Source organism: Chiloscyllium plagiosum, unplaced genomic scaffold, assembly GCF_037043375.1.
Source record: "Chiloscyllium plagiosum isolate Xiang-an unplaced genomic scaffold, Cpla_swu_hap1 HiC_scaffold_6, whole genome shotgun sequence".
In the NCBI taxonomy this organism is placed as follows: domain Eukaryota; kingdom Metazoa; phylum Chordata; class Chondrichthyes; order Orectolobiformes; family Hemiscylliidae; genus Chiloscyllium; species Chiloscyllium plagiosum.
The window spans coordinates 81,294,482-81,309,093 of NW_028270144.1; the positions used below are offsets into that span (position 1 = coordinate 81,294,482).

General features: G+C 40.1%; 1 protein-coding gene across 1 annotated transcript in view; it reads left to right on the forward strand.

Moving 5' to 3' along the window:
* Nucleotides 1-258: 258 nt before the first annotated feature.
* The window catches only part of kbtbd3 (kelch repeat and BTB (POZ) domain containing 3), a 32,404-nt gene continuing 18,050 nt past the window's right edge, over nucleotides 259-14,612 (forward strand). The window contains exons 1-4 of the mRNA XM_043691837.2: nucleotides 259-286; nucleotides 1,904-2,016; nucleotides 5,967-6,022; nucleotides 7,767-7,997. Of these exons, the coding sequence (XP_043547772.2) occupies nucleotides 7,792-7,997 (206 nt within the window). The 5' untranslated portion in view covers nucleotides 259-286; nucleotides 1,904-2,016; nucleotides 5,967-6,022; nucleotides 7,767-7,791. The remainder of the gene's footprint in view (nucleotides 287-1,903; nucleotides 2,017-5,966; nucleotides 6,023-7,766; nucleotides 7,998-14,612) is intronic.

Below are 14,612 nucleotides of genomic sequence, written 5' to 3' on the forward strand. Positions count from 1 at the left end.
AGCGTTTATTATTATCTTTAACATCTCATTTGCATTTCAACCCGGAATGAGAGATTGGCAGTATGTGCAAAAAAAAGATGTAGTTGCAGAAGTTTCAACACTCGGAGCTCAATAAAAGCCAGGAACGCAATGCTGCCAACTGTTTCAATTACAGTACAGGCAGCGCCCTTTTGCCAGGACTTTCTATTTGTCTTCAAGATGGTGCTAGACTGTAAACGTCACATCCGTCAGAATAGGGGCTTCTTTCCTGTCTCGTCACCATGGTATTGTGAGGTGATTGTCTGCGGTGAGTTTCTGTCAGAATGAGCAATACTTGGGTCGATTTGGGTTGTGCGATTTATCTTTACAGTGCAACTGTCATTTCTTCAGAGAAAGTATCATGAGCGGGAAATGAAGGTGGGATCAGTGTGTTGGGCTGGGTTTGGGACCCCGATGGATGCTGCGAATAAAATCACCTGAGAAACTATCTGATACAGATATTGGGGGAATTAGGTTGAGCTCAGGAATCAGAATGGAGCACACCGTGCATCTTGGTGTCTCATCGAAAATATAAAAGCGAAGCGTAAATTTTGAGCTCCGCTGAAAGTGGAGGCTGCATTATGTCTTGTATCGGTTGGTAAGCGCAGATTAAGCTGCATGAACCAGTGTCAGCATCAATGCAGCGAGATTGGGTGGAGCTTTCCAGCTGTATCAGTATCTTGATTGAGTAGCTTTTGGCTGTTCTCGACAGTGAAGTTATAATGGTTTAAAATCTATTATGTCAATTAAGTTAGCATTGGAAGTTTCATTCATTCCAAGACCAACTATCCAAAGAATTACATAAGTTTCATTTAAACCACATGAATTGCTCTTATTTAGTATGTTATCATAGCTTGAGATTAATCATTTTTCAGAGAATTTATAATTGGGTAGAAGATTCAGTTCTGTTTGTGTAATCCCAGTGACAATACGTTAACTATTAAAATAAAATGTGCTTCAAAGTTGTACTCTGAAAAAAATAAATTAGAGGAAGATGTACAGCGTTTGGATAAGGTTGACAAATTTGCCATTCACCTATCGAAATATGACTGGTTGCTCTCTGTCATGGACCAGTCCAAACCCCCTGAAAACATGTCAAGGAGATAGAAAAACTTGGGGTGTAGGCTTATTTTAAAGGCAAATGGCAGGCAATGTGTGCTAGATGCAATTCATTTGGCCAAAATACAGGCTTGAAGCAAAACACACTTTATTTACGTATTGTGGTTAAAATACAAGCAAAGTAAAGGGTTGAAAAACTTAACAATAATAGATTATTGGAACAGATGTTATTTAATAATTAAATATAGTGACATCCCATGAACACACCCTTAGCAAAAGCAAAGTCAGTAAAAATAAACTGTCTCACATGCAATTCTAGCAGCAGGAAGGGAACCCCAGCTTTTAGCTGTAACAGAAAGAGGAAGAAGAGCTTCCACATCCAGCTTTAAGACCCCAGCCAGTGCTTCATAAAACTAAAAATAAAATTATGGTTCTGTCGGAGTTAGCCCATTCAGGCTGCTCCTGCGATTCCAACTTTAAAAAGCAACCCAAGTCTCACAAACTGTTCACTTTATTGGCTTGAAGCAGCATGCTCATCACCTCTATCTCAACCTCTCTTCAGAAAAAAAGGACAAAGCACACTTAAAGCCATCGTTTTGTCACATGCTCATTCAAGATTTCAAATGTGGCTCTGTTGCTGATCTTGCACTTGCTTTAAGAACTAAGTTGACCAATCTAACTAGTTGTTAGCTTTTCCAAAAATGTGCTGTGTCACCTGTTAATTTGGATAGTTCCATATTTCTGAGCATTGTCATGATTTTATGTTGATTTCGGTTATTAGTGTCAACATGTGCAGTAAAATGAGTTAAAAAATGTATTTCCCCAGATATTACTCAATGATGAAATCCATTTTGGGTTCCACAATAGCCGCTCAGCTCATGATCTCATTATAGCATAGCTGAGAAACATTGGACAAAAGAGCTGAATTCCACAGTTGAGGTAAGAATGACAGCCCTTAACATTAAGACTGCATTTAACCAAGTGTGACATCAAGGAGTTTGAGCAAAACTGGAATCAATGGATGTCAGAGGGAAAACTCTCTACTGATGGAGCATGCCTGGCCCATAGGAAGATGATTATGGTTGTTGGAGGTCAGTCACCTCAGCTGTAGGATGTCTCTGCAAGAATTAACTCAGGCTAGTGTACTAGGCCCAAGTATCTTCAGCTGCTTCATCTATGATCTTCCTTCCATCGTAAGAGTAGTGATAAGGATGTTCACTGATGTTTGCACAAATATGCAGCACTATTTCTAACTCTGCAGGTACTGAAGCAGTCCCTTTCCAAATGCAACAGGATCTGGACAGTATCCAGGCTGGGGCTAACAAGTGGCAATTAACATTTGCACTACACAAATACCAGGCATTGAACATCACCAATAAGAGATGACCTAATCACCACATCTTGACATTCAATAGTGTTACCATCACTGAATTCTCCATCATAAACTCCTTGACGTTACTATTGACCAGAAACTCAACTTGACTCACCATATAAACACAGTGGCTACAACAGCATGTCAGAGGCTAGGAATACTGCAATGTGTAACTCATCTCCTGACTCCCTAAAACCAATCCACCATCTACAAAGCACAAGTCAGGAATGCGATGGAATTTTCCTCACTCGCTTGGATGAGTGCAGCTCCAACAACAGCCAAAAAGCTTGATGCTATCCAAGAAAAGCAGCTTATTTGATTGATACCACAGCCACAAGCACCCACTTTGTCCATCACTGACACTTGGTCACATCACTGTATACTATGTACAAGATGCCCTGCAGAAATTTGCCAAAGATCAGACAGCATCTTCCAAACCCATGATCACTTCCAACTAGAAGGATAAGGCTAGTAGATACATGGGAACACCACCTGCAAGTTCCCCTCCCAGCCACTCACCATTCAGACCTCAAAATATATCACCATTTCTTCACTATCACTGGGTCACAATCCTAAAATTCCCTTCCTGATGGCACTTTGGGTTCACCTATAGCACATGGATTGCAGCGGTTTAAGAAGGCCACTCATCACCTCCTCCTCAAAGACAGCTAGAGATGGGCAATAAATACTGGTTCAGCTAGCAACACCTATGTCCTACGAGTGAATAAAACATTTCCCATGTGTCCAATTGTAACCAAGGAAGACCGCATTCTTTGTGAAATGTATCATTTTATGATACACTCAATCCAGGATTGTTAGGTGGCACCATTTACTTCTGTACCACGATAAGAGACACGATGGAGTATTGCAAGTGTTTCAGTAGGTCGCTCAGGATCTTTCTGGGGTCGCTGAACAGCTGCTGTGGGGACAAAGTTAGAGAAAGCAACAAACTGGGATGGATTCCATTCTAGGATTACTGGTGTTTAGCTGCCTTTCAGGGAAGGGGGTCAAGAGCAGTTAGATTGCCTTGAGCTGCTAGAACAAATTCAGGAAGAAGTTCTAGGAATTTGCAGGGGAGGCGGTGATGTAGAGATAGTCTCACTGGACTAGTATTCCAGATCTCCAGGCTAACATGTTGGAATCCTATCATGAATTTGGAAACTAGAATAAAAGGCCAGCCTATAGGTGACCATGCAATCACTGCTGGTTATTGTAAAATAAAACCTCTGGTTCAAAAATGCTCTTTAAAGAACAAAATGTTCTATCCTTACTTGGTCTTATCTACCTGTGCACAGTTGACTCTTAATGCCCCCACCTCTGGGCAATTAGGGAGAGGCAATAAATTCTGGCAGTGCCCACATCCCATGAACATATTTTTTAAAAGCACTTAACTAAGAATTGGAATCAGAATTCAGAAAACTCCCAGGTGTATGACGAAAGTGGAAAGTTCACTGGCTGTATGTTGAGGAAAGATCTGAGGGGCTCAGAAGAGCCAATGAGCTTTAATACTTCACAATAGCTGAGAGAGTGGGGTTTGAAAAACCCGTAGCAGATTTTTTTCATACAACTGAGCAAGATTACGAGCTCAGGGAAAACCAACAGACCTATTTGGCTTGGTGAAACTAGCGTTCAGAGAAGAGCTTGAGTTATACTTGTGAATAAGTACTAGTGTTCAGTTTTGGAGTTGAGATGAGCATAGATACAGGAAAGGAGTGTCATCAACTAGAATAGGCTCAATCATTGAGACTGTCCATAATAGTGACTCATGGAAATAAGTTTAGGCCCAGATCAACAAATGTGATGAATCTTAATCCCTGGTGAAGTTTGGTGAGACTTGCTAACCCACCATGTCCTTAATATATGGGAGAATTGCTGAGAAATCTGTGGGATCTGTCATGGTCCATCTGCTAATTGATGTGTACTGCAGGGGGTTCAATCACAGTCCATTACCCTTGTTTACTGCATATTACTTAAAATCATAAAGTCATACAGCACAGAAACAGACCCTTCAATACAACTAAACCATGCCAAGCATAATCCCAAACTAAACTCCTCCCGCCCCTAGCTGCTCCTGGCCCATATCTCTCCAAATCTTTCCTATTTATGTATTTATCCAAATGTGTTTTGAACGTTATAATTGTGCCCACATCTGCCACTTCCTCAGGAAGTTAATTCCACATGTGAACCACCCTCTGTGCCCCTTATGTCTGTTTTAAATCTCTCTCCTCTTCGTGAAAATGTACCCCCGACTCTTGAAATTCCCCAATCTTAAGGAAAAGACATGTAACATTTAACCCGATCTATGCCCCTCATGATTTTATTAGGTCACCTCTCAACCTCCTACGCTCCAGTGAAAAAAGTCTCAGCCTATCCAGCCTTTCTTTATAACTCAAACCTTCCATACCCAGCATCCTGGTAAATCTCTTCAGAAACCTCTCCAACTTAATAACTGAACGACCAGAACTGGACACAGTACTCCAGAAGAGGCCTCACCAATGTCCTGTACAACCTCAACATGACTCCATCTGCCATTTTTCAGCCTATTGACCTATTTGATTAAGATCCCTTTGTAATCTTAGAAAACCTCCAGTCTCTACTATGCAACCAGTTTTGGTGTCCTCATCAAACTTATTAACTGTGCTGTCTATATTCTCACTCAAATCACTTATATAAATGACAAACAAAACAGGTCTCAGAACTAGTCCTTGTGGAACACCACTGGTGACAGTGTTCCAGTCTGAAAAACAACCCCGCCCAGCACGCTGTCTCCTGCAAATTATGTATCCAATTGGCAAGCTCACCCTGAATCCCATGTGACGTAACTTTATTAATTAATCTGCCATGGTGTCAAATAAGCTGTATATGTATTGTAGATTGGATTACTGTTCTAACTGGTATAGTATTGTTGTTTGCTCAAAACTGTGGAATCTTGAGGCTTTATTCACTTATTGAGTCTCCAGAATCTCACATTTTGACTACTTTAAAAATAAAGTTTACTGGTCCATAATCAAATCATAACACAGTTTAATGGTCTCAGCTAAGATCATAGCATAAATTTGCCAGTTTGATGCAGGACCATATTAAAATTTGGAGGATTCATCTGGGATTATATCACTCACTCACATGGTTTTCCTGAACTACAAAATGTCCATCAATATTAATTAAAATACCCTCTTTCTGCAGCTCCACACATTAGTAATGTGTCTTCAGATGTTTATAGCAACAGACATGATATTTTGTTTATCCAAGTAGCATTCATTTGCAACTTTCTGATTAATTGCCTTGAATACCTGTTGCCAGTGCAATGAAGAACTATTCAATAGAATGTGTTGGTCTGGCAATGGTATTTTTAAGTCTATTTATCCAAGAAGTATGCTTCAAAATATTTAGATGATTGAGCCTTTTACTACATAAGTAAACACTGGGTAATACTAGCATATCTTTTAAGCATTTCCATAGATTTAAATGGTTATTCATATTTTACAGACTACTTTTTAATTTTGTTTTATCCCTTTAGATTCTCCCAGGGTTATGCCTCTACTCTTCCCTGACCTTTCTTCAAGTCACAGAAATGTGAGTTGTCTAAAAAAAGCTTAATTATCTGACTGTTCCTTCATTTTGGGGTGTGACTGGCATTTCTTCAATAGTTGACTGTGATACTATGTTTAATATTGCCATGTAGCACTTTAATGATCACTAAGGGGCAATTGTCTAAAATAAACAAACATCTTGGAAACTTGCTTGTGATGACAATGTTTAAGAGTAGGTTCCTTGTATATTTTCTCGATGTGGAGGAGCTGGTGTTGGATTGGGGTGGACAAAGTTAAAAACCACACAAGAGCAGGACCAACCTAGGTTTGTTCAATATATCATTTCAGTTGCATGACACAGTAATCTTTTGCTATAAATTCTGTGCCTTATGGTCCTCCTGCACAGCTTCCTGATGAAGGAGCAGTGTTCCAAAAGCTAGTGCTTCCAAATAAACCTGTTGGACTATAACTTAGTGTTGTATGTTTTCTCAGTCATATTCAATATAAACAATTTAGTAAAGTAAGTTATTGAAGTTTTACAAACTCCATAGTCTCTAATAGTTTTTTTAAAATACTTAAGCTTCAAGTTAATAGCTGCTTATAATCTGGCATTCTCAATAATTTTGTGGGATTTTGGAGATCAGTTAGTGCACAAGTTACTGCAATTGTTTCTAAGCATAAATGCTTTGCATATTCGTCCCAGTAATCTGGGCCGTCTTTGATTTCTTACTTTGATCTCAAAGTGCGCAGGCTTGCTGTTAGGCAAACTGCAGAACAGATCACATGAGCCCCTTAATTTTACCTTAAAGACACAGTCCCAAAACATAACAATATTGTAAACCTTATAATTGTAACATAGAGTTATAGAGATGTACAGCATGGAAACAGACCCTTCGGTCCAACCCTTCCATGCCGACCAGATATCCCAACCCAATCTAGTCACACCTGCCAGCGCCCGGCCCATATCCCTCCAAACCCTTCCTATTCATATACCCATCCAAATGCCTTTTAAATGTTGCAATTGAGAGAAAGTGAGGACTACAGATGCTGGAGACCAGAGTTGAAAAATATGGTACTGGGAAAACACAGCAGGCCAGGCAGCATCCGGGGAGCAGGAGAATTGACGTTTCGGGCATAAGCCCTTCTTCAGGAATGAGGCTGGTGTGCCAAGCGGGCTGAGATAAAAGGTGGGGGGGAGGGAATTTGGGGGAGGGGCTCTGGGAATACGATAGGTGGAAGGAGGTGAGGGTGATAGGCCGGAGAGGGGGTGGGGGGCGGAGAGTTCGGGAAGAAGATTGCAGATCAAGAGGGTGGTGCTGAATCCGGGGATTGGGACTGAGATAAGGTGGGGGGAGGGGAAATGAGGAAGCCGGAGAAATCTATATTCATCCCGTGTGTTTGGAGGGTTCCTAGGCAGAAGATGAGGTGCTCTTCCTCCAGGGGTCGTGTGGTCAGGGTCTAGCGATGGAGGAGGCCAAGGAGCTGCATGTCCTTGGTGGAGTGGGAGGGGGAGTTAGTGTTGCAATTGTACCAGCCTCCACCACATCCTCTGGCAGCTCATATAGGTCAGACTAAATTTTTTTAAAAGTAAGTAAACGTTCCTATAATTTCCTTTTAAAATGTATGCTTGCACAAAATCTGGATAATTTAAGTAAAATATTTCTATTTTGATAACCTTGTTTTTACTAAATGTATCACGATTTGACTGAAGATTTAAATTGTATTCAGCTATTGAAAGTAAGAAATGTATTTGTGAGAAAAATGTACAGAATATTTTGTCTTTGCAGATTTGAAACGTGAACCAATTCAATCATGGATTCAGTTTCTAGGATTTCTTTCAATGGAATGGCGGAAAGAAGGCTAGTCTTTATACGGTCTGAGAACCACGGCGAGCAGGTTTTGAATACACTTCAGAACTTCCGGGAGCAAAACATGTTCTTTGACTTCACTATATTTGTCAAAGAAGAAAAGTTTCAATGTCATAGGTGCATTCTTGCTGCATGCAGTGATTTCTTCAGGTACTATCAATTAACTGGGTAGCTTTTAGATATTGTTTGTATTGTCAACTGTAAAACAGTATGCATCTCTGAATCCCTTTGGTTCAATAACATTATAGCAAATATTGTAAGTGAATGTATGTTTGTGATGTAATGTATAAACTGCGGGATAATTTAGAGTTGCCATAACCAGCTAATTGAAGTAGTGCTGCGCTGTCATTGATTTAATATAGGAGAAAACGAGAACTGTAGATGCTGGAGATTAAAGTTGAGAGTGTGGTTCCCGCAAAGCACAGCAGGTCAGGCAGCATCTGAGGAGCAGGAGAGTCGATGTTTTGGGCAAAAGCCCTTCATCAGGAATGGCTTTTGCCTGAAACGTCGACTCTCCTGCTCCTCAGATGCTGCCTGACTTGCTGTTTTTTTTCTACCACCACACTCTCGACATCAATTTAGTGTAGTAGATAAAGGAGCTTCTTCTGGCTATTTCTGCTGCACTTTGCATTCTCAGTGGATTTGGATGATGCCTGGAGTTACATATTTCCTCTTGATGACAATGGTTTCAATAAGCAGCATTTGCCCCTTAGCATATAGAAACTACCTTTTTTGTAACCTGCGTTTGTAAAATTGCATACCTGAAGGAACATCAGGCATTCTATTTACTTAGATTTATTTTCTGACATTCCACTAGCTTTGTTATGAATCATAAAAGGCTACCAAATATCAAAAGTACAATTTAAAATGCTCAGCAAATGAAGTTTATTATCAGTCTTCCTCTTTACAAGAATGTCCAATTGAAGAAGTGTTTTGCCTTGGACTGAAGCATTACTCTGGCAAATTCAGGTCTGAATGTTTGCTGTCCGTTGGGGGCTCTGCAAGTCCAATCGGGGAGAAAATGCCCCAAAAGTTGGGATTTTCTTTCAGGGTGGAGGGGTTCTCAGGGAGTTTGATTACATGACCCTGGAACATGTGAAGCTGGTGCTAGTGTGCAGACAAAGTAGCTCTCACTCCTCGCATTCCTAAAAACCATACACATGTGCCTCCTCACCCCCTCCCCCACCCACCCAATGACCCTTCGTAGCCTCAGAGCCATCCTATACCCTTCTTCCCATATAGTTCTTCATATCTCCCATATCAAACTGTGCCTTGTATCTACTCCCTTTGTCTTTCATATCCCATGTTACTGGCAATCTATGCCTTCCCCCCCACCCCCCCCCCCCCCCCCCCCCCCGGCCCCCATCACGATTTGCCCTTACATGTGTGCAATTCTGGTCTCCCTGCTGTAGGAAGGATGTTGTGAAAATTGAAAATCGGAAAAGATTGACAAGGATGTTGCCAGGGTTGGAGGGTTTGAGCTATTGGAAGAGGTTGAATAGGCTGAAGCATCGGAGGCTGAGGGGTGATCTTATAGGGTTTTATAAAGTCATTAGGGGCATAGATAGGTTGAGTAGCCAAGGTATTTTCTCTAGGGTGTTGGAGTCCAAAACTAGAGGGCATAGGTTTAAGATGAAAGGGAAAAGATTTAAAAGAGACCTTAGAGGCAATCTTTTCATGCAGAAGGTGGTGCATGTAGGAAATTAGCCGGCAGAGGAAGTGGTGGAGGCTGGTGAAATTACAACATTTAAAAGGCATCTAGATAGGTATATGAATAAGAAAGGTTTCGAAGGATATGGACCAATTTCTGGCAAATGGGACTAGCTTAATTTAGGATATCTGGTCGGCATGGATGAGTTTGACAAAAGGGTCTGTTTCCATGCTGTACAGCTCTGATTCATTCAGTATCCACTGAGGACAGAGCTCATGTTCCATACTGAGATTAAATAAAGTTCTTTGTGACTATTGCAGATTTTATTTTTTTAAAACAAAACATTTCCATTTGTAGAAATCTATTTCTGTGTTCCTTCAACTATATATTCCTATAACAACAGACAATTCATTCAAGTGCATAATCGCTCATTAAAAAGAACCTTTCAAATTAATGGCTCCATTTCGAATTGTCCATAAGCACTTGGAGGTGTGAATCAAACTCTTGAAATGACAGCACCCATCTGTGATTTTTGGAAAGTTGTGACAGCAATTATGCAGCACTAATCTAGTAATGGAAATCCCCAGTCTTGTGTCACAGAGTGAACCAGCAGACATTGATTTTCTTTTACCTGACATGTTTGTCCAAATAGTTCAAGGGAAGAGTTTTAAATGATTTGACAGTTTCTTTTCACTGTTCCTCTTAACACTTGTGATAGTTGCAATGAACTTCACACTTCCAGTGATTTTATGCACATTTACACATGTCCATGCCAACTTTTAACAATTCCAAAGGACTTAAAGATAGGTGAGAGACAGATAAAATTGATGAGACAGGAAGGCTGCAGAGGGACTTGGACAGAGTAGGAGAGTGGGCAAAGAAGTGACAGATGGAATACAATATGGGAAAGTGTGAAGTTATGTACTTTGGTAGGAAGTATAGAATAGTACAACACAGGAACAAGCCCTTTGGCTCACAATGTCTCTGCTGACCATGATTACATTCTACACTAATTCTAATTGCAGTGCATAGTCTGTATCCCTCTATTTCCTGCCTGTTCATGTGTCTGTCTGAATGCCTGTTAAACCTTGCTATTGTATCTGCTTCTACCACCTCCTCTGGCAATGTGTTACCCTCTGTGTAAAAATAGCCTGCCTTGCGTATCTCCTTTAAACTCTTCCCCTCACCTTGGGGGAAAAAGATGCCAACTATCCATCCTATCCATGCCTCTTATAATTTTATATAATTCCATCAAGAAACTCTTCAACCTCTTAAGCTATAGTGAAAACAATCCAGGTTTGTCCAACCTCCTGTAATGGCTAACACATTGCAATCCAGGCAACATCCTGATAAACCTCTTCTACACCCTCTGCAGTGTCCTCATCCTTGACGATCAGAACTGCACACAATACGACCAAATCTGGCCTAACTAGAGTTTCATACAGCTATAATATGACTTGCCAACTTATATACTCAGTGCCCTGACTGATGGAGGCAAGCCTCCTGTACCCCTTCATTACCACCTTATCCATTGTGTTGTCACTTTCAGAGTGACACTCCAAGATCTCACTGTACATCAATGCTCCTAAGGGTCCTGCCATTTACTGTATACTTTCCTCTTGCATTTGACCCTCAAAATGCATCACCTCAAATTTGTCTGAATTACACTCCATCAATTTCTCCATTCGCCAACCGATCTGTATCCTTTGGCAACCTTCCTCACTAACCATAGCTCCATCAATTTCCATGTCGTCTGCAAACTTATGAATCTGACCACTGACATTTTCATCCAAATCATCTTTTTATATTACAAACAGAGGTCCCAGAACTGATCGTTATGGAACACACTGGCACAGAGCTCCAGCCATAAAAACATCCCTCCACAAGTAACCTCTGTCTCTATGACCAAGCCAATTTTGTATGCAACTTAGCAATTCACCATGGATTCCATGTGATTTGATCTTCTAGACCAGCCTACCATAAATGACCTATCAAATGCTTTAGTAAAATCCATGTAGGCAACATTGATTGCCTTGCCCTCATCAATTATGTTCGTCTCTTTCTCAAAGTACTCCATTGCATTTATGAAGCAAGACACCCCCCTCCACACAAAGCCATGCTGGCTATCCCTAATAAGTCCATTATTTTGCCCAATACAAGTGAATGGAGGCATAAGCTTTTTCTAAATGGGGAAAGCTTTTGAAATCTGAAGCACAAAGAGATTTAAGTGTCCTCGTTCAGGATTCTGTTAAGGTTAATATGCAGGTTCATTTAGCAGTTAGGAGGGCAAATGCAATTTTAACATTCATTTCAAAGGACCTGGAATACAAGAGCAGAGATGTACTGTTGAAACTGTATCAGGCTCTGGTCAGACCATATTTGGCATACTGTGAGCAATTTTGGGTCCATAACTTTGAAAGGATGTGCTGGCCTTTGATGGGGTCCAGAGGACTTTTACAAGAATAATACGGGGAATGAAGGGCAAGCCATGTATGGAGTGGTTGGGAACTCTGGGTCTGTATTCAATGGAGTTTAAAAGGATGTGGGGAGAGTCTCGTTAAAACTTAGAGTATTGAGAGACCTAGCTAGAGGGGACACGGAACGTATATTTCCACTGCTAGGAGAGATGAGGAATCAAGGGCACACCCTCAGAGTGAAGAGACAACCCTTTCAGAATGGGGATGAGGAGAAATTTCTTCAACCAGAAAGTGGAACTCATTACCACATGAGGCTGTGGAGGCCAAGTCATCAAGTGTATCTCAGACAAAAATAGATAGATTATTGATTAGTAAAGTGATCAAAGGTTATGGGAAGAAGGCAGGACAATGGGGTAGAGAAACATTGATCCATGACGGAATGACAAAGCAGACTAATTCTGCTCCGATATCTTATGGTCTTACGTACACCTGCTGTCTCCCAAAATGTACATGACTTCTCCCAAAGGCAGCTTACTTTTCCCATATCTGGGGCCATATCTGAAGGTATACCATACGGCTGCTAAGGGATACCCTTGCTATCCAAATGAACCCACAAAAGTCAGATCTGCTGCTACCAGACCTAATCCGTACGCATTGTGTTTTACCCATCTGGGTCATCAAAATCAGCCATACTGGACTTCTGTGAGCAGCTGACTCAGTGAAATGTAGATGCACAAAATATGGTATGCCTCTGTGAACGTGGTAGGTGCTGTAATTGGGAGACGGGCTTATGATTTTTGGACTCTTCTGCCATTTTCATGCTGTTAGAATCCAGGACCAAATCTCTTCACAATTTGGTTTTAAGAAAGCAATTACTTGGACATAGAGCAAGATTTGAAAGAAACCTTATTCTTTAAGATGTAAGTTTTCAATCTTGTTTATTAATTTTGAAATATTAAAGTGAACTTCATAAAATTGCTATCCATTAAGTAGTTGATGATGTGAATACCTTATGCGAATGTGGGGTAGTTAAAAATCATGTTACTTTCAAAAGGAAAGTGTGCAGGATACAGTTGACTGTAAACAAATTCATCTAATCATTTGCCAGTAGTGGTATTGTAATGTAATTAACTACATGTAGAATAGTGAGATATAATCAGAGGGTGTTTAGCACTAAATCTGACAGCTTTATGCTGACTCTTCTCCACAAACTAGCTCAAGTCCATTTTCACTTTATCATTTGATCTCTAGCCCTTTAATAATCACAGATTTTCTATTAATTAAGAAATTACCTCTGCAGCAACAAAGGTTTGATGCACAGAATTTCACATTCTAAGTATTTTATATTTGTAAAACAAATTGCTCGTAATTCTGCTTTTGTGATTATATTATGTTTGCACTGTCTAGTTCCTGTCTGTCTAACCTATTATGAGTGACAAGTTTCTTAATTGTAATGATATTTGCATAATGACATATTCCTGTTGTCTGCAGTTGGGTCTTTCTTTAACAATACTCTTAATCTGCTCCCAGCACTTAATCAATTATAAAATCTAAAATCTGATAGGGAAGCACAAGTTTATTGTCAGTTAGCATTCTGAATTGAGTTTTACCTTGGATTCCATGTCAATCTCTTAAACTGTGTGTTTGACTCCCTTTTTATAGATGTTAATTCGCACTGCCTTAGATTTGCACACTTGATTGTAACCTATGAATGCAATGATCAAATTCCCTTCTCAACTTCCCTCATCAATTAGTCTTAAGTACATTTATTCCTTTAACTTCTCTGGAGGTGAACCAAGCTAGTAGCATGTGAGGTCATTTGGTTTGGCTTGTAACCACTTTATTCCATTGCGGACAAAATGTTCAGAATTCTGTGTGCAACAGGTATATAAGAGCAAGAGTTGGTCATTCAGCCCATCATGCTTGCTCTGCTATTTTTTATGATAATGGCTGATCGAACACTCAATGGTTTTTACCAAACTATCTTTATAACCTTTACACCATTGATAATCAGAAATCTATCAATTGCTATTTTAAATATACTCAAAGACTGTAGATATGCTCAAACATTCACCACCCTCTCAATTAAAAAAAAACTGATCATCTCAGCATTAAATGCCATATATTTATTTTCAAATTCTGCCTCCTGATTGTGGACTCTCCAACCGGGGGAAGCGTCTTGCCTGCATCTACCATATGTGTCCCTTTATGTATTTTGTACATTTTAGTGAAATCACCTTTCATCCTTCTAAACCCTAGAGATTACAGACCCAGTTTACCTAATCTCTCTTCATAGGTCAGATACGCAATCCTGGGAACAAGTTTGGCAAACCTTTTTTTCACTCCCTCTGTGCCAATAATATCTTTCCTGAGTTAAGGAGACCAAAATTGGTCACAGGTGTGGTCTAACTAATTTTCTTTACAATTAAAACAATACTTCACTACTCACATGCCCAAATGGTCTCTCGATCAAGGCTAACATTCTATCAGCCTTCTTAATAGTTTGCTGCATCTGCACATTAGCCTTCAGGGACTTATTGACAAGGATACCCAAGTCTCTTTACACATCTACACTTTCCATCATCTCACCATTTAAAGAAAACTGCACATTTGTTCATCCAACCAAATTGGATAGCCTCATATTTTACTATTATTAAATGGCATCATATTCAATGAATGCAAACATAAATGTTGTGG